The following is a 21,383-nucleotide window of genomic DNA, read 5'->3' on the forward strand; positions in this document are numbered from 1 at the left end:
AAGCAAAAAGCCGACTGTCGCCTGCATGAGAGTAGAGAGGTGACAGACAAATGATTGGTTAAGAGGCAGAGAGAGACAGGTGACGGCTTCAGTTGGCCTGAGAAGTGCTGTCAAACTGTCAGAGAGACTTTCTCAACCTGCATCTCACACTCATTCTCCCCTTAAATCCCTGCTTTCTCTCAGTCTATGTTTACGAGAGTGTGGAAGGGCTCTTTTTTTACTCAGGTGAAAACCCTGCACATGCACGAACACGCAAGTATGCAGTGCTGTACTGAATGCACTGAACATGTTAGTATTTTTCACTTAAGAGCAGTCCCTTTCTCAGACTTGTGCTCTTTGTCATTGCTTTCTCTTAATCATCATTTTGCATTTGCTATTATTTATCGCTAATGGGGATAGATGGAATTCTGTTTTTAATATTTGGAATAAATGGCCTTCGAAAATATATGGTGTGCATGTTTGGGCTGTGGGTGAAGCTTTCCCTTTCATTATCCTTTCACAAGTGTGCTTATTCAGGCAAAGTCTATCTTTTCCTTACCAAAAGGTAAACAACTGATATTGGATAAAAGTCCAAATGGGGTGTGTAAACATGTTGGCTATGCCGTTAGTCCACTAAGTGAATACCGAGTCATTTGTCTCTAAACCTGCAGTGCAAAATAACCTCTGTCTTTCTGTCTAGCAGGTCATTTGTAAAGATCGAGGTGGCTGCTGTGGAATGGATGGAGAGCCAAGTAAATAATGATCCCACTGGAGTCATCAGTAAACTTTATCATTTAATGAAACAGCCTGAACACAGCAGAGCAGAACTGTGGTTCAATTTAACACACACACTTACACATGCAGACGCACACATACTTCATTAGCCTTGGAGAAGGGTAATGAGAACACACACATACACATTTCATTAGTCTGAGGGAGGAGTAATAAGACTGCACAGACACCACAAATTCATTCACTCACACACACACACACACACACACACACACACACACACACAAATATATGTATAAATATATATATATGCCTAAGAGGAGCTGCAGTGCAAAGGCATGACACTTGCGACTGTCTAGCCAGGCGTTAAATGGACTGTCCCTTCGCACTTTATTTCAATTTAATCCAACCTTCATTGACATACCCACAGTATGTAATTCATCATTTCATCCCGCTGTGTGAGCTGACCTGCACAGATATGGATAACATCAAAGCACCGGATAAACGCTGCACATACAAGCCTTACCTAAATCACATGAACACTGGGTTCGCTTTCAGGATTTCTCATGCTCTCTCTATCAAGCTGATTAACCACAGCAAGCTAGAAAAACTTTTAATGACCTAAATTTCTGAATCAAGCAACTGCACACCTCTATCTTCTTTTCTGTACAACAGGAAATATTAGTGGATATTCCAAAATGCTACAAGATGAGTAATTAAAAGTGACATTTTCAAAGTGAGGAAGAACTACAGCTCTATCAAAATTGATTAATGGCAGTTAAAAGCGCAACTAAAGTAAGTGTTTGGCAAAAGAATTACAAACACTGAAAATGCTCTTAATTTAGAGGTGTTCACCAGTCAGCTTACCTGCAATAGAGGAAGCTTTAGACTCACATACTAAAGGTGCTTCTCCAGCTGGTAGGGAGGCTAACAAACCAGTTCTAAGCAATATTAGTTATGCAGACACAGTCTATCTCAATGTTATACACAGTTGAACCCAAACGGTTCAAATGAAATCAAAGTCAAGAAATACTGAGAGCAGTGGTAACACTATGAGAACACTATGTTATGTAGAGAAGACTTTTGATATATGCTTAAGTTGGTTGTTTTCTGTTTGACAGGTAATTAACTGACTAATTATTTTTAACTAGCTAATCATTTTATGAATCATTAAGCTCATAGTCACTCCAGCCCACAGACAGATTCATATGGGCTTTTCTTGAGAGACAAGAAGAACCTGTGCAGCAAAATCAATTAGTGGCCCTTTAATGTGCCATTTCTCCAGTAAAATGAGCCACATCAAGAGGACTATGAAAGAGTCTGCAGGACAATCTGTTAAAAACTGGCAATATAACCTGACACTGTTAAGACTATATTATCAGTAAGATAAATCTTAAATTTTCATTTATCTCAAATTTTAGCGACGGCGAAAAGAAATCAACAACATAGTATCATGATATTTTGCATGGGAATATTGTATTGATACAAGGATAGAATGGATCATTTTTTGTTTTAATTATTATAGAAACTATTAATATTGCAAATACAAATTCAAATTTTGGTAACCTACTTTAGTAACAAAAACAATTGCTGATTTAGTCTGGTATATACATTTTGCCACAATAAAAATAATCAAAGTGAGATGAATGGACTAAAAACCTCATCTAATGAGATGAGATCCTTTGGGGAAATACTTTGCAGTTAAAAAAAAGGGAATATATCCAAAAATATGTTATCACAATATTGACCATATCATGAAAAGTTTGAAACATTGTATCATGACTTAAGTATTGTGATAATAGCTCTTCTGATGATTTCCATCTCTAGTAAATTTAAAGGTATACATTGTTTAATTACTGTTAGTAAGCACACTCACCAGCAAACTAAAGTAAAAGCCAGCCCAAGATTCACTGTTGTTTAGCCTCGCTATATTTGTGTTTTTTTCATAAGTGATGATAGAGAGGGATAAGTACTTGTGTGTGTTTTCATAGTTTCTTTTTTGTTTTGTTTTGTTAGGAATATTCTCCATTGTATACTTTCAATAATAAAATAAACAAATCTACCATAGAATTTCTAAACAAATATTACACGTCTTCTTCATTCACTAATCAAAAAAGGTAGACATAATGGTAGGAAAACCATTATGAATATATCCATTCCTATGCATTCTCTACTCCGCCTTCTTGATGCGTTTAACTGTCGTTAATAGTCCTTGAGAGAGTACATTCAACCACACACAAATAAAGTCACACTGTTGTCACAAACAGAAAATAGCTGAGCTTAGAAAATATTTTTTTGCTTCACACAAAAATGCACATTGATAAAGTGTCCCCTAACAGTCTAACTGCCCAGGGTTACAAAACTGATAAACTTCTTATAAAACCTAAGGGCACGAGGTAGGAGGGCATGCCTCAGGGTTTAATGGCTAACACTGCTAAACATTACTTCAAGCTTAGAATTTTGGCGGCACATTTCCCTCCCTGTTGATAATAGTGTACAGGAATTAAGAAACACACACACACAGACACAAAAGCTCGCTGCCCGAGACAAACAGATTATAGTCCAACAACTGTGAGTGAAACTGTGGGGTTGAAAATGAGCTTTGAAAAGCAGCGTGACTCAGACACTGAGCGAGAGAAACATGATATAAAAGACAGAGACAGAGAGGTGAGTCAGACAGTGAAACATGACTGTGTTCTTACATGTACAGAAGTATCAGCTGACCTTGCATGTGTGCACTGGGAGGGTGCAAGCGCACGGAAAGTTTTAATGCCTCGTTACTTGACTTTTGATTATGACTGTGAGAGGTTGCTCACACTGTGCCATCATGCTATCTTATTCCCACTCATCCATTCCTATGAAGATGCGGGTGTTAACATTCTACACGTAATCTCTGTGTGTGTGTGTGTGTGTGTGTGTGTGTGTGTGTTTTGCTGCCAATTCCTTAACTCACTACTAGAATTCTAATCAAAACTAAATTAAAATTTTGCTTGCTTTTGGATGTAAGATATTAGATATTGGGTTTTTTTTCTGAATGTTTGATGAAGCCAAATTTAATTTATGACCTATAACAAATAACAAAACAAGACACTGACTGAAGAAGTCTTATGGCAGTTTTGAAACCAGAGGTAGAACAACCTTACTGAACGCTATGAGAACCAACTGTCTGAGTCTCCAGGTAAATCTGATTTCATGCAGTTTAAGTTTGTATTTGACGTATTTTATAGGTGGGAAACAAGCAGATGTACTTTCCCATACGAGTGTACAAATGTGATTTGTTTGAGGGAAAAAGAAAAACAAATATATTAAGCAAATACAGAAAATGTGTAACAAGTGAGGAAACCGTGATAACTCAAACATAACCTCAGTCCTTCAGGAGCACAGATAACCTTGAGGCTCATGAGTCAAACCAACTTTAAAGCAGCCTATTGATAAAAATGACAATGATAAACTACAGTCAGTTAGTTAGGGACAATATTGACTGACCACTTCTGTGATGTCAAACCAACTTCAAATTTGTCATGAAAAGACAAGCTGATAGTGAGAAGAAACCTGAGTGAATAATATCAATTTTGCAACAATGTTAACAGTGCTTTGACTTTAAGTTAAACAGGGTCAAGAGTATGATTATGAAATTCAAAGGAAAACGAAAACACCTTGTTCTTTCTAAATTATTTTGGCAGGGTGTGTTTGTGGGTTGGACTGTTTTACCACCTGCTCTTTGTGACCACGGGGAGGCATAAAGTTTCACTGCTGCTCTGACATGTTTTGAAGATGCACGTCAGAGCAGTCATGGCCCTGCATTTCAGTGTGTGTGTTCTATTCTCTTTAAAGACAGGAAGGATAGGTAATGTGGTCTGAGAGGTCTAATAATAAATTAACACTACTTAATGAAGGAAAACTTAACTCCTGTAATTATAGTGAAGCTGTATGTATCCTGTGTGTGTGAGTGTGAGTGGTTGTGGTTTGTGGGAAGGAAATATGGTATAATCCAGAGGAAGTGTCAATAAGACAAGGATGTGTTAGGAACTGCCAAGAGTCATTATCCACAAGCTGTTTCTGAAGTGCACAGACAGACAGAGACACACACACACACTAACTCTCTCTCTCTCTCTCTCTCTCTCTCTCTGTCACACACACACACACACACACACACACACACACAAAAACACCTCAGTTTCAGCTTGTTGTGAAGTTAATGACTCGTTCTCTGCTGGTTTCCTGTTGTTTAAACGGAGCCAATTCACAAGGCTAGACTTATTGACACAAACACAGCCAGGTATGTAGGCAGGAAGGCTCTCTCCCTCTTTCACTCCTTCCTGGATTAAATCACTTCTACACATAAACACACACATCAAATGCAGCACAAATAAGCAGACAAATTAATAAATGGTATTCCCATACAGTATCTATCTGAAGGGAAATCTTGTTCTTATATCTTTATTATTCACACCGGAATAATCCTTAAATTAGGCACTATGTGTCACCATACAGCATCGTGTGTGGGAAGGGCCCTAATGTAGAATTATTGTCAAAATTAAAGAGGCGAAGGGGGGAGACTAATTAGACAAATATATTTGAATTGTGGAATAAGCATGACACTCCAACAAACTGATGGGTTTGGTAACCTGCGTCGTTGCTGTTAAATATTTACCAGCATTTATTTGGCTCCCGAGGATACTCAAATAGACAATCAAGTATAATCAGGACCTGCAGACAGCATGAATTTGTTACTAAATGCTTGGATAATAAACACGAGTTTTGTTCTGATGAGCAAACAAAAAATGGTATACATGAAATTGCCGCTTGCCAGGTTTAGCACAATGACTATAACTGATTTTCAGGTTGTCAACACATGTGCTCTTTGTCAGACAGTAACAGACTAAACTCTACACATTAGCACAGCCAGTGGGGAGGCACACACAGCTGTTTCTGGCCAGATGAATGTTGAGATGTGTGCGTAATACACACATTCTGTGGTTGTGTTGATTTGTACATTGTGTACATTGTTTCACATAAAGGCTGTGTCAGTTTAACTTTTTCATGTGCACAAAACAACATGGATATGGCTTGTTTGGCAATGTTGCATATTTATTAAAGTTTCCGAAACAACACTGATGAGGTTTTGCATCTGATATACATCTTGGCTGCTAAAGCTAAATTTGGACAAACACAAGGGAGATCAGGCGGAGCAGTGGTGGGATGGACACACAGGCTCTCAATAGCCCCTTTGTCACTGTCTGTTTAAGGCTGAAACGGCACGTTATGACGTTGTGCTGTTCTGAATAAAAGGTACAATCGCAGAATGGGGGAGAGTAGTCTCGCATTTGAGCCATCAAGGGAGGTAGTAAAAGTGCCAAAACGGTATCTGTGTAGAAGGGACAGCCGGCAGGATGGGATTACGGGTGATGTTTTGACAGCACGTCATGCTTACGACCTGGCGCAGAGGATTTAAAAGGCAGCTGTAGCAGTTAGTGGCTAACACTAAGAACAGGAACACCGTCGAAAAATGTCCACAAGTTAGGAACCCTCCAAGAAGAGACAGGAAAAGACCTGACACTATGTACATAAGACAAGGATGTCCTTTTGGACATTTCTCCATCTTCATAACTGTCTGCAACAGATGATCCAACATTCACAGATATTTCTCTCGGTGATTGGTCAGCTGAGCAGTGGTGAGAGAGAGACCAGGGTTTGAGCTTCTCTCACTGGCTGACTGTCGGTTTTCACATGTACAAATGTGTGAAACACTATGGACGTCTTCTGAGAGCACAGTTTGAAAATACATCAACCCCATTTTAAAACAATATTGCATTGCCGATGGCAAGATTTCCACTTTGCTTTTAAGTGTGGCCATTGGGAACAACTATAAACAGTTCTGATTTTCTGATGTGGTCAGAAACGAGATAATACGTAAAACATTTGTCCGTAACTCTCTTTTCAAAATCATGTATCTAAAAATAAATTTGAAAATTTTTCCACTGACACTTTAAAATTGTTTATTTTGTACAGACGTTGGGAGTTTTCTGAACGCCTGCAATTCAGCTGTTTTTCCTTGAGCCAGTATCTAGTGGTCTTTGGGGGAATTCCCTAATTTTAAAGCCTTCAATTGCAAGTTAAAGTGGGTATATGCTGCCAAAAAACACCAACAGACAACATGATGACTAGTGACTTTAAGACACTCAAGTGTGCGTGTTTATGTGTGTGAGATGTTCTCTGTGCCTGGGATGACTAAACCAGTTTTTATGTTCTCATTGTAGCTCTGTGGCTAAATAAGGGTTTGAAATCAAAGACTGAGAGTCAAAACACACACTGAAACCCCGCTTCATTTACTTTACGTGCTGAATCATCAGCTGGAGGGAAAGGAGAGGAGAAAGGAGGGGTGAAATGTTGACATGTCCCACCAGTGTGGCAGGTTATCGCGGCAAACCTGTCTCGCTCGCCACACTATTTTCCCGCCTCTTTTGCCCTCTCCTCTTTCCCTCTCTTTTCCCCCCCTCACTTGTCTTTCTTCTGCTTTTTTTTCTTTTTGACTTTTGTTTTTTTCCAACGCCTCCAGGGGAGCCGCCACCCCTCCCACCATCTATTCCAGTGAAACATTAGCCCTGACTGATACCTTAAACCTTTAAGTGTGTGAGTGCATGTGTGTAAACTAATGAAGATATGTCTTCAACAACAAACAGAGCGAGAGACTGGCTCCACACTGCACACACACGCAGGGTGTAGTCACGCTACCAGTGCATGTGTCCTGCTGTAACCCAGGGAAGTTTGATATAACCCTGTCACTCCTCGTGACTAATAGAGATGACTAACACATGTATACACACACAAACACAACCACACACAGCCATACACACACACACACACACACACACACACACACACACACACACACAAAAAAAAACACACACACACAGACACAGTACACAGTTGCAACTGTCTTGGAGCCGTTTGTTTGGAGAGACAGTTGCTACACTCCAGAGTGACTGAGGCACGCACACAAACAGAAAGTTTAACATCACCACATATCAACAATCACTCTGCCAACATTTTGGACATTACAACACAATTTCAACATGTAAAGGTGCCCTTAATACTAGGGAAGCCTAAGCAATCAATTGATGACTGTTTTGTGAATAAGAGATTGAAAAAAAATCTTTCTATTACTTTTTAAACATAAATTCTCTGTATAAATCAGTTCTGTGCATTTTTAAACTCATTCCAATTAAGTTAAAGAAACTTACAATTAGGCTACATGGATACGTCATTTCTTTTTTAATTTAAGTAGCTGTCAACCAAAAATACTGAAAGGCTGTACACATGAAAACTATGCTAAATGGAGTATGTGTGGTGTTTTCATATTCAGCAGAGATGCTTAGCTTTGACACTAGTTATGTTGTTCCGTACTTGCGTATACTTGTATCATTATCTACGAGGCATTTGTTTTCGTTGTTGTTACTATGTAGAAAAGCATGTCAATCACAAGATTTCCAGCCCATACAATGGAGCCTCTGGTCACTGTATGCCTACTGTTGTTTATATTTTGAGGAGAATATCAAGTATGACCCTCTTGCCTGCCTTCTTCACCCATCCCATGCACTTCAGATGATAACAACGGCAAATGCTGTGCACACACACAAGTTCTAGGGAGACTGGAGGAATTGTGTAAAAGCCTTTGCAGCCCTTCTCGCTGACTGCTACCTGTGTTAAATAGCAGCGCACTTCTCTGTTCTGTTCTTCTCTGTTTAGGTATAGTTGGTTTTCAAACCTGATCAGGGATGAAACAATTCACTCAACTCACAACACAATACAGATACTGGGTTCACGATACGATTCTCTCACCAGTTTTTTAAAATACAAAATGAGATTACAGCAAAATTATGACAGAAAAATATTCTAATAAATATTTCAAAGAATGATTATACAAAATACTAATTTTTTTCTTCTTTTCTATATCAAATTTAAGAATCCTTTTTCATTTCTGAGGTAGGGTATAAATGCAACTATGCAATGAATGCATCTCTGGACATTCACAATGTCCCCTGCTGTGAAAAAAAAACAACCTTTCACTTAGGACAGAGGTGGCTAGTGTAGAAAGATATACTTTTGCTCGAGAGAAAAGCAGAGAGTGCAAATTTGAAGAGCTAAGTTGGTCATTTCCCACTCGTGAGTGATGAGTTGGGCACTCTCTTTGGCTCTTGCACTTGTTTGGGCGAGCAGGGTTACAAATGTGTGATTTTGCCGTGTAGTTGTTGTTAAGGACTAGTGTGTGGTGTGTAGGCGGGGCTGACTGGAGCACATTAGTATGATGCCGGCTCTTGCGTACTTCAACACCCTCTTGCAAAATTTGCAGACTGTTTTTGTCTTTTCTGTTATCTTCTCGCCTTTATTACTTTCTGACTTAAGGAAGCTCAAATGCCGCCACATTTCCGATTTGAAACTGGCAGGTGCATCTTCTATGTCAATATCGACTGTCTCAGAGCCTTTGCTTCGTCTTATTTACATTGGCAAGTTGTCTCTAACTTCGGACACGATGTAGGCCATTGAACATGTAGTCACATGGCACGTCGAGCAAGCGAAGTCAAAAGCAGATTACGCTCACTCCTGTTCAAAAGAGTATCACGGTTCATTTTTCATCTCACCGATTTGAATCTCACATTTTTTTAAGTGATTTTTACCTGCCTCGCAAAGCATCGTTACATCCCTTCACATGATGCAAACCATATTCAAATGAGTACACATCAACTGTACTCAGAAGCATCTTTTCAAGTGGACTTGGGAATGGATTGATGAACCATGCCCCGGTCTCTCATTTAAAAGCTGTCTACTTCTTCTGGACACAACTAAATAATAACCTTTGATTCTTACAATGTGAATTATAAATCATCGAATCAGGTCTACAAGTCTTTATAATTATCTGTATAAGTCAAAAACTGACTTGGGTTGTTCTCATAACAATATTGGGTATTCTCCTGAATTTTTAATATTGTTTATAAAGTCCAATTTTGCTACTTTAAAAGGGACATTTGGCTGTCCACCACCTTAAACCACAAGACTGTGTAATAAAACCAACACCAGCTGAATCCAAAAGGACAAGTTAATAGCAGAACTGTTTCTATGTGGGAATGTAGCAGACAAAGGTGATTCTGAATGCACACTTTAGATGAAAATGAAAAGTGCTGTCTTGAAATGGTTTTGGTGTATAGTCAGACCCTGTATAAAACAAGGCCACATTAGTCTGAGCTTCTGAATCTTCTTTCCAAATCTTACATATGTGAGAAACAGCTGTATCATGTCATCAACAGCACTAATAATAACATTTGGCATTTTGAGGCTAACGTGCATTAAAAAACAACAGGGTCAAGAGGCCAGCATTTGTAAATATACGGTATTAAGATGTGCTCTGTGAATCACCCAGGTGTTTTGGCCAGATGCACATTAAAAATGTGTGAGGTGATAAAATCTTCTCTTCACTTTGTAGATAAGAACTAGTGCCTTCAAAGTCATAATAATAATGTGCCGAAAAATCCAGAGACCACCCAGAGAAATGCCTCTCTCGCCATCTGTCTGTATGCACTGACAGTTTTAGAATAGAATTCTTGATTTTTAAAAGAGACAATATTAATGTAATAGCTCTGTCTCTGGCATGTTTTGGTAACAATGAAGACAATATAAAACTAAACCAGTCAAGTAATTGTAGATCATTAAATGAGATCAGGTGCAGATATAAGATTGCTTTTGCATGCATAACAAGGGTGAACAGGTTGAAATTTTAAAAGAGAGAGCAGTAAGGACAAAATGCTGTATTATACTGGTCCCTTAGAGAAAAAGTGGAGTTATGCAAAAGGTCATAGTGATTTCATTTAATGCCATAGGTGAGGTCAACACAACTCATGAAAGCCCATCAAAATATTTCTCATATCTTTATGGCTTAAACCAATGAAACGATGGAATAAAACAGAGCAGGATGGTGACCAAATGCTGACATGGAGATTGGATGGGGAGAGCTGGGTCCCCATAGGTCACGTTGGAGGTCAAGGGTCAATGTGTCGGTCAGCTGCTGGGCTCACACAGATTAATCACCTGTTGACCTGCACAAATCCTCATTCCTTTGGGACAATAACTGCAAAAACTCCACAGCTGTTGCAGCTGGACATGTCTCAACATTATGTAAACTTCAGTAATAAAGCTCTGCTTTGCCACTCTAGTTTTGGTCTCTGGTTTCTGGTTGCGCTCTGTCTTGCGTGTGAATGAGTGCGTCTCTTTGGGAGAAGAACCTCTACGGCCTGAGATCGAAAGGGTTTTCAGAGGTCAGGAACACATAACCTCGAGGGAAACCACCATCACCCTGAGGGTAAAGAACAGAAGGTCTGAGGGCCACCCTCCCCTATCAACTATCCCAACATGATGGCTTACACCCCCCTCCTCTATACTCAACCCAACTAACCCTGAAGTTCAGCATTAATACAGTCTGATTCCACTCCTCAGCACATATGCACAACCAATCCCCAATCCACACATGCATTACTATTCTTTTCCGAGTGTTTCATCTTTGGCCCCAGAGAATCAAAGACACTTAATCCTCGAGAGTAGTTTGGGGAACATCAGCCCAGATATTATGGCAAACTACGACACAACTGTGGAAAATCCCCTGACCACGTTCACTCACTCTGTAACAGCCTTATTCCACCATAACAGGATTTTCTCCATACATCACTGCATAAAGACTGTACTTCATTATGTGATTTTAATTGATAGAAGCAGAGAGAAAGGGGTGTAAAAAATATGGTCTGTGTTGGCAGAGTAGGACAAATTAACCGTTTTAATGAAATAATTATTCTGCTGATTGTTCCAATTATGCATTGCAGAAAACAATTCAGTTAAAACAACTCAGTAAAAATGGGTATTTCATATATATAAAAAAGAGTATATTAAAAATCCTTTTTTCTTCTCCCTATATGGATCACTTTAGCATAAAAAATTGCAGTGTGAATTAGGCTGAATATTAAAGCAGAGAACAATGGCATTATACATTACAGAAATAGAATTTATTGAACCCGGCATGGAAGAATACAAAAACAAATAGACTCGGGCAGATTAATATTCTGAAACCTACAATTGGTAAATTCATAGAGTCAATAATGCTCAAACATGGGATCTGCCCTGAGTTGAACTTAATCAATTACACCAACAGCACTATATGTTGCAGCAGTGTTCTCATTGTTCTCCAGCCTTCTTGCCCACCCTGTCTTTCATAATGACCACAATCTTCAGAAACACAGCATTGATTTTTCTTCCACCAGCTCATCTACAAATGCTTCAATAAGGGTCAGGGAAGCCTTGGCTTGCCTTCAGATTTGATAAGTGAGAATGAGCTTTCAGTGGCAGGTGATTTGGGCATTCAACCTTCAAGAGACCTTTAAACTCTATACATGTTTAAGTGTGACAAATCAAATTGTTCGAATAAGCTGTCGTATGTTCATCAGTGTGAAAAATTAACTATTGTTTCTCTTTTCTCCCCAGAGCGCGCTGTTTGGTTGGTTTCTGGGGAGATTGCAAATATATACTTAATTAGTCTGACTTAGATAGATTTAGATAGTCGCAGTATTGTTCTACAGAAGACCGTGTTGATTTTTCACACTGTGATCTTTTCCAGTTGTTTAGATGAACAGTTGTGGCTTTGATTTTCGTGCTGGTAAAATTTCCTGCTTTATAATTCTTGTTAGTGACCAATAATACTACATTTTTCTCAGAAAGACTGCCCAGGGATCACTGACTGAGAAGCAGCAGGAGCTGCAGACTCCCAACACTCCTGGTCTACTTAGTCTACTTATTTATTCATTTGCTCATAGGCCTACATATTCACAAATTTGTTTTTATGGTGTATGGCTATTATTTATTTGATGGAGTTATTAAACATTTTGAAGCCATTTTCACTTCAGTAAAAAGGAATATCCAGGAAGTCCACCTTTTGTCCTTGTTTCTCTTTAGACTCACAATAACAATAATAGTAAAATAAATAAATAATAACTGCAAGTTTAAGAGTTTAAGAAAAGGTTTGTTTTTCCTCTGAATTGTTTATTTCCCCCAGTTTCAGGAATAGTTGCAGGGTGACTAAGCCTTTTTTATGACCAGGTAACTTCACTCACTCAGTAGTGGTGATGTCTGTTTGCACAGTAACACAAAGACAAGTGCTTTCAAACTTCTCAGAAAAGAAAACACAAAATAACTGCCTGCAGAAAACAAAATAAAGAAAAGGCTACCAAGATCAGCTACCTTTCAAAAGTGACTCAATGAATGTTGTCTTGAGCTCAAAATGGAGTTCAAGATCTTTAGCCATGAAGGATGTCAAGGAGGGAGGTCTGATGTGTGTCTGCATTCATGTGTGTGTACCGTTTTTCTTTGATAAGAAAGGCCAGAGGCGTTTGAACCGTCATGACCTCTGTGGTGTCGGTGGCATTAAGCCGTTTGTTAAGAGAAATACATTAGTCTTCTGCTGTGTGTGTGTCAGTCAGATAAGCTCTGACCTCACACATACCTGCACAAGGTTCCCGTCCCTCATATTCTTGGAGGTGAACTTTATATGGCTTAACAAAGGACTAACTGTGAGAATCTACTGACAGTCACCTGTGAGTCTGTCTCTCTCTCTCTTGCTTTCTCTCTCGCTCTCTCTCTGTCTTTCACATGCAGCACGTGCGTGCGTGCGTGCGTGCGTGCGTGCGTGCGTGCGCACACACGCACACACACACACACACACTTCCCCTTTCACCTTGGGCTGTTCCGGTTTGCATGGGTGCACCTGAGTGTGAAAAGTAGGGTGAATCAGTAAAAACACTTTATGACACACACACACACAGGTCATGGTATGTGGCCTTCTTTTCTTCTTTTCTATTGAGGTTGAAAGAGAACAAGAAAAAAAAACAGCAAAAGTTAAAAAGTTGTAGCCTGTGGCTAAAAATAATTTAAGTTACAGGCAGACTATCTCTGTAGAGGAGAGCAGAGGGAAATTTTAATCAGAGGTTTTGCTGAAGGTTCTCAGTCATTCAGGTCATGGTAATTCTAAGTGCTGGATCGACGGCAACTGCACTTGCTTTGAGTTTCTTTAAACTTAATCAGAGGTTCAACAACAGAGACAACTCTCTGGACAAAATGTGCTTAATTTTTTTTTTACAAAAATCATGTACCTAGGTACTGAGCTGTCAGCAGAAAAATTGAATCACATTCTTGATCCGGTCCACTCATCCTTTTATTTGTGCACGGCACTGCTTGCTATAGATAAAGTGTGTAAAATCCACAATACCAACACTTTTTAGCAAAGATGTACCCAAAGTTAGTGATGGCTGTAATAGCTGTGAAGACTCACCTGCTAACTTCATGCATATGTTATGGTCCTATCTCAGGCTACTAACTATTACACAAAAATATCTGAAACTCTGCTCAACAACATCATCAATCCTAATCCATTCACAGCAATATTTGGCATCCCATCCCAAAGCAAACGCTCCCATACCACTGCAAAGGATTCTGACGTTCACAATTTTATTTGCCCGACAGATGTTTTACTCACCCACCCATGATAGATGGATTAAAGAGACTCTACCGTCTATCAAACTTTAAGACTCCCTCTTTAAGGCTCCTTCAAAAACCCTTAACAAAACAAGGAGACCCTTTTTGGATTGCCTAAGTAACTTGACTGTTCTGCCTGACCCTGAGAACAGCTGAGGTCCCCCCTTTCCTTTTTCCCCTTCCTTTATGCCCTTTTCTTTTTGTTTCCCGTGTGTTTATTTTTGCTGTTCTTATTTAAGGTATGGCTGGGTAGGTTGTATGGGGGCTTTGGGAACTACTTGGTTGGGCTGATAGTGCTAGTCCTAATGAAGGATAACTCAAAGGCATGTCCATTTCGATCTGTATGTTCATAAACCTGTGCAAATATGCAATAAAGAGATCTGGGGGAATAAACGTAAAAACAATCAGTCATTTACATTGCTTTTGATCAATGGAAAGCTGGAAAATGATGTAATATCTTGCTGTTAATACCACAATCATCCTTCCAAGTTGTCAAATCCACTGAAAAGGTTGTTTTGGAAAGCCTTACTTAAAAGCAATCAAAGAATACCTGTGGAAGAAGTGGCAAACTATAACAATGCACCTTCCAACTTGTTACAACCTTGCACCTCAAGGCAAAAACACTAAAACAGACATGCACACAGAAAAACATCTGTACTTTTTTTCCAGAACATACCTCGTCTTTCGCTACTTATTTCTCCCAATTTCTTTCTATCATCTCTTCAGAGTTTCTGAAAGACCCTTATCTTAGAAAGAGGTACTTTAAAAAGGCTTTCCTTGACAAAAAAAGACAGTTTGTTTATGTTTTACACATACACACACTTGCACGCTCTTACTCTTTTTCTCTCCTCACACACAGACACTTTAACACACAGTGGGGGTGTTTTTTGGCTTGTCCGAAGCCCTGGCCTCTCTCCCAGACCCTGAACAGCACCCCAGCTATTACTGCTGCAGCCAAATGGGTCAGACAACTGAATAGGCACTGGTATTGATTTCACACAGTTGACATCACCCATGTGTGTCTGAATGTGTGTGTTTAAGTAACAGAAGCCAGAAATTGAGTAACCACGCACACACATACACACAGACTCAGACAAAAGGGTAGCCAGACAGTTTATGTAAACATGATCTTATGACGTGATACCCTGCGTGTGGCGAGTGTGTGTGTGTGTGTGTGTGTGTGTGTGTGTGTGTGTGTGTGTGTGTGTGTGTTTATGGTCTTTTTGTGTCTCCCATGACCGTTTGCCACAGTGTGTTAAGGTTTCAGCCAGATCAGTGTCACTGTGTTTGAATTTCTGTTGAACACTAAAAAAACAACTGGAGACGGGATTAAGACCTCTACTTCAGGCTAAACAATTGCCTAAAAAGCAATGCAGAGTACACACACACACACACACACACACACACACACACACACACAGATAAGCATCTGAGTCAGTAAGCAAACATGGCAGTGTCACTCCTCAACTCAAGGCCCCTTCAGGAAGAACTTAAAAGGGAAGATTTAAAAGAATGGCGGAGCCTTCAACTCTAGTGGAAGAGATGACTGCACACCTTGCCCAATCAGAAGCTTTCAGTGCTAAAAGATATACTTGAGTGCTGAGAGGAAGACAGACAGGCATGATTCCAATTTCACGTTGTGGACCTGACGCCCACACTAGCACACACGTACACCCAAAAGACAAAGACCTGAAAATGAAAAACAGACTAGTAAAAAGATGACAGATGGAGGGAGAGGAAAACAAGTGCCTGCATACTAAAAGCAGAAGTCCACGAAAAACAAGAAACCCATGTACATAAAATCCCAGAAGAAAACTTTGATTAGAATACTTTTAAGCATGCTATATGTAACATTTTCAAGCACATTCATTTTCTCCACATTAATTTCAATATATTTAAGTATCTACCAAAAAGAAGCTGGACCACAGTTGAAATTGGGGATGTCAGTTTTGGTTAATTTGCCTTTCAACACTCTTCAACACTCACTGGTAAACTTTACAGAAAAAAAAGGCATGAACTACAAGAGGCCTTTCCATTTCGTCCAGCGCTCCACTGACTCAGTGAGCTTAATGCTGCATTTCAAAGTGCTATCCATTTAGAGGTGATGTTTAGATGTTTAGAGTTATGATGTAAATGTCTTGGCTTTTATTTTATTTTCTGTTGGCTTTGCTGACAGACAGATGGACGGCCATGTTGACATGAGGAAACATGCAAACTGCCCAGCCTTCAGTCTCCACTGGTTACATGGCAGCTCTGCACTGTACACCACACAGGTCAGGTAATGTCACCTAGTGAGCAAGAATGCTCATTCGGCAGTCGGCTGGTACAGTCTCCTGGTGGCAGAGCGTGGTGCTACAGGAACATTATGCCCACCTTCTGGTCTCCTCCCAGGTCGCTCTGGTGAGTAAGAAACTTCATTTTGACTTCAAAATCTCTTCAGCATTGTTTACTATATTAGCCCCACTGGCGCTGACACTGCAATGTTTTTTTTATGGCTCAAAACTGAGCCACTTACCCATCAGGGCGAGCTTGGAGGCAACTGCAGTGTGGGCATAATGTTTCCACAATGACACCGTTGGGTCGTGACAGTGTTATTAGGAGCAGAATGATCCACACCACCAGCTAGCTACTACCAGACTTGAATGGGGTGCAGTGCAGTTGACTGAAAACTTGAAACTCTAATATGGCAAAATAAATTGATAGATGGAGGAGCCAGAAGAGACATAACCCAGATAAAAACAAACAAACAAACAAAAAAACCCAAAGAACTTTCATGAAAAGGGTAGAGTTTTTGGAAAACGGGAGTATTATTTTTGAGAAACACTGTAGCTAATCCAAATATGAGATCACAACTGGGGTAGATAATAACAGCAATTAATTGAGCAAGGTTATTATTCTGATTTTTAACAATTGCATAAGTGGCACTTTTAAGCCAATATCCAAATGAAGCGTTGACAGAAAATGTAGACTAACAAAGACAGAGCTGGATTTCAAAGGAACGGCTTATGTTTAGATTGGCTGAGTTTCTGCACAGTGCCAGAGGGAAAATAAGGAGAAGGTGAGGGAAAAAGGATGGGTGAAGTGTTTGGAGACAGAGGTGACATGAGAGACAGACACAAAGTGTGTCAGAGTGATCTGAAGAGACATACTGACTCATAGTGACTGATGCACAAATACCACACACACTGTCCATACACTGTAGTCACAAAGCCTTACATTTAGATAGCTGTACAGTGACCCAAATAAAATTCTTGTTCATCCAGATTTACATTTTATGTTTAAGCTTATGGCTTGACTGTTGGCCTACTTAAAGTAGTTACATGAAATCTATTGATTGCTGCAGTTTAGGGATCTCATCTGCTTAGAGCAAACCCAATGTTAACAAAATTACTTTTTTCTACAACATCAATAGACATGTATCTAAACATATAGATATTAACCTTTTGAAACTTACATATTAGCTTGATTTCTTTCAAAATCATGGTAAGCAGGCATGAGAAGAGCAGGCAGGCAAGAAAAGAAGAAATTACCCAAAAATGAGTGACAGGTACAAGAAAATGAAATTACCTGAAAACTGGTAAAAAAAAATAAAGTAAAAAAATAAAAGTAAAATAATAAGAGTATAAGTGCTAAAAAAATTACAGAATATATGTCAATTCTGTAACAATTTCCTAGTTAAAAAAAAACAAACAAAAAACAATTTTCTAAAATTACCAATTTCTTGCAATTTGTGAAACATTTCTTACAAAGTTGCTTATTGCCTTTTGGCCTTTGGCCTTTTTGGTTCGCACCAATTTACTCGGGTTTAAAAATTTGTGAAAGGAGTCTGAGAGCAGCACAAGAACAGAGATGTCCTCCCAGGTTTCAAAGGGTTAATATCTAAGATTTATACATGGAAATTAGACCAGTGTAATGCAAAAGAGAAAACTGCATGCTGGATAGCTGATCAGATATTTTCTAGATATTGATGGGGGAAAAAAAATACGACTTCTTTTCTAAAGCAAGTCCCTCACTGTTCCTGCAAATCTCTGACATATATAATCAAATGAAGCACAAATACCTTATACTGTACTAATCTCAGACATGCACTGCACCATTCAATTCCAGGAAAAAGGCTTACTTACTTAAAAATAAGAGGTTATCATCTGGCCACAGCAATAACATGCTCATATTTTATATACCGTTGCATATGTAAACATCTTTCTTCTAAACCACACAATAATACCTCGAGACTTACGGCAGGCCCAATATGAATTCCTTTAAAGCACATTATTGTGGCATTAATTCTTTGTTTGCTCACCACCCCTGACATGCACTACCATAATTAATCATCCTCAAATTCCATACAGATTATCTTTCATAGAATAAAAGATGAAGTTTGCATCATTTCCATCTTTTGTGTTATGTCAGAGGTCAAATCCAAGCATTATGCGCCTGTTTAAGGGGGGATTGCACATGTTTAGCTCTGTGTGTGGGTCAGTGTGTGTATTATGGAAGGACATAGCTTAACTTAAGTGTGTCAGGAATCAATGTTCAAACATTCAAACTGTTCTGCAGTCAGGGCTTTCTTTAACTTCTAATAATTGCATGTTTGAAATGTGTAACCTTGTTCTGTGCCGATGAATGAGGAGTGAGAGAAAGAGGGAAAGACAGCAGCAAAGAGAGGTTTGGAAAAGGACATGTAACTGCTGTCATTCAAAAATGTCCATTTTTGTGCAACTAAAGCACAGGTTCTTTTCATAGATTGTAAAAAGCCTGCATTTAGTAGAAATTATTCACTCCCTGACAGTAACAACTTTCTAATATCTCAGTTGACATGTACATTATCTAAGGCAGTAATTTTGTCTAACTGATGAAGTTAATATAGTTCACATCAGATAGACTTTCAACTGCTAAAAATGACCCCACGTTTCTTCAAGATGCCAACAAAGTCCGTCTTTTATTGTTGTTGTGACTGAGAAATGGCAGAAATTAATACTGTGAGTGTAAAGCATGCACAGAAAGCACTGACTCCAGTGAGGTAGTTTTTGTCCATTTCTTTAGTTTACATTGTCAGCTTAAACACTTTTAAAAGTGTTTTAAAGAAATATTCTGACGTGGTCTTGACCAGAATTGAGATTTATTTGTCAATTTATTTTTTTTATTTATTGGCATTATTTTGATTTGAACTATTTTGCATCTAATTTGTAAATATTCCTCTGTTTGGCAAATGTTTGTCACGCTTTGACAATAAAAAATAGTTTAAACTATAATTAACCTTCTAGTTTTGTCAACTTTCATTCACGAGCAAAAAGCAGCCTTTTAATTTTAAAGAAATAATGATTGAACTTTTTAACCACAATAATTATATCATAATTTTTAATAATGTAATAACATTTTTAGCCATATCCCCCAGCACTAATATAAAGTTTGCATAACCACAGGCATCCATGCAGAACTCAAATTAAATAGTCAGATATATTTAGTCTTTAATCCATATGAGTCTCAAAGTTAGACAAAGGGAGGGAGTAAAGGAGACCAATAAGAGAGAGAGAGAGAGACGTTCTCCAAATAGACACCTATGAGCTGTCATGACAACTCGGACACACAAGCATTCACTCAAACACAACACATACAATGCACATCTGACACAATGCTCTTATTCAGAGCAGTGCATTATGATCAACACACATCCAGGCAGGGAGCTGGATGCACACATGTAGCAGCAACTGTTTTATTTTAAGGTACGAATGCAAGTGTGTGAGTGTGTGAGTACAGATGAAAGTACAGTTCACAGATGTACTCACACAGATACACATGCATGCACACACAAATTCTGACACAGCCTATTAATATGTCCTTTTTAAAGGTTATTCACAAAGCTAAGATTAATATAAGAAGTAAGAAAAGAACAACATGCATCACTTCTGTTGGACATGTTGCAGCATTATGGAACCATTAGGACTCCATATCCTGTCTTACCTCTCTTTAAGGAAGTCCACCACTTTTTTGAAGTCGTCTATGCAATACTCTCTCTTCATGTCCATCAGGACGCTGTCTGAGGCCGACTGCACAGGAACATGAAGGAAAGCGTAGACGCGTGGATGATTCAATATCTTGGCCATTTCCTAATGAGACATAGAGAAGAGAGACGAGTGAGAGAGAGAAGACATATAGGATGTTGAGAAAAAGAAATAAAGGGTTACATTTTTTTAGGAAATAGGAGTGAAATCAGTAAAATGTGTGTTTGTCTGCATGATACATACACCAGCCTGAACCTCTGTTGCCCACCTGTTTGATCAAAGTGGGTGATTAGGTATAAAGACAAAAGCACTCGACTGAATTTAAGTTTCTTTCTACACAAATCGAATTTGGAGGTTTCAACCAGTTTTTGACAGTGATTGCCAGTCTCATTGTGAATCTAAAAATACAGATGTACCAAAGACTTTCTGCCATGAACAATCTACATCATGTAAAAGTACAGAGAATTAACTACACTGAAACAAAACACAACATAATAAACTAAATATAATAAAGCTAAAAAATTAAGAATAAAACTGGTAAAACTTCCAGAGGCACCATGTTTGATAAATAACTGTGCAAAACTGATGGCCTCATCTTTTATCTAAATGGAACTTCTTTATCTCAATATAAAACAGAGAAATTTGAAAAAAACACTTCACTTTGGGAAAGCCTTAATGTTGGTATAGTCACTTGGTAATACTTACATTATTTCTGAGGTCTGAAATAATCAATTTTTTTGATGATTGACTTAATCATTAAAAAGAAGTCTACTTGTAATAGTGGACATACTTGGGACAAAAGCAAAAGTCATGTCTGTAATACAGGGGATATAAAAAAGTGAGGTTAAAAATGTATTTAGTATTTTTATGTTACTATAAGGTTTAGTCATTGCAAACAGAGAAGAGGCAAAAGCTCACAGAGGGCTTTGGTGAATGATAGCTGCTAGCCTTCAATAAAGAGAAGGTTCCATTAACATTCCTGCTTCTTTCTGCACTCTTTTCACTCCAGACCTTCCACAGCACACTGCCTCTTTCTCTTATTTTCTATGTCTCTCACACTGCGAAAATAAAAGAAAAGCATCTCGGAGAATTCATCATGCACCC

At 38.7% G+C, this 21,383-nt stretch overlaps 1 protein-coding gene across 1 annotated transcript in view; it reads right to left on the bottom strand.

Moving 5' to 3' along the window:
* Nucleotides 1-21,383, bottom strand: part of cdkal1 (CDK5 regulatory subunit associated protein 1-like 1) — a 270,459-nt gene that overhangs the window by 86,871 nt on the left and 162,205 nt on the right. The window contains exon 10 of the mRNA XM_042489706.1: nucleotides 20,239-20,384. Coding sequence (XP_042345640.1) covers nucleotides 20,239-20,384 — 146 coding nt within the window. The remainder of the gene's footprint in view (nucleotides 1-20,238; nucleotides 20,385-21,383) is intronic.

The sequence above is a fragment of the Plectropomus leopardus genome, chromosome 7, assembly GCF_008729295.1.
Source record: "Plectropomus leopardus isolate mb chromosome 7, YSFRI_Pleo_2.0, whole genome shotgun sequence".
NCBI classification, from domain to species: Eukaryota; Metazoa; Chordata; class Actinopteri; order Perciformes; family Serranidae; genus Plectropomus; species Plectropomus leopardus.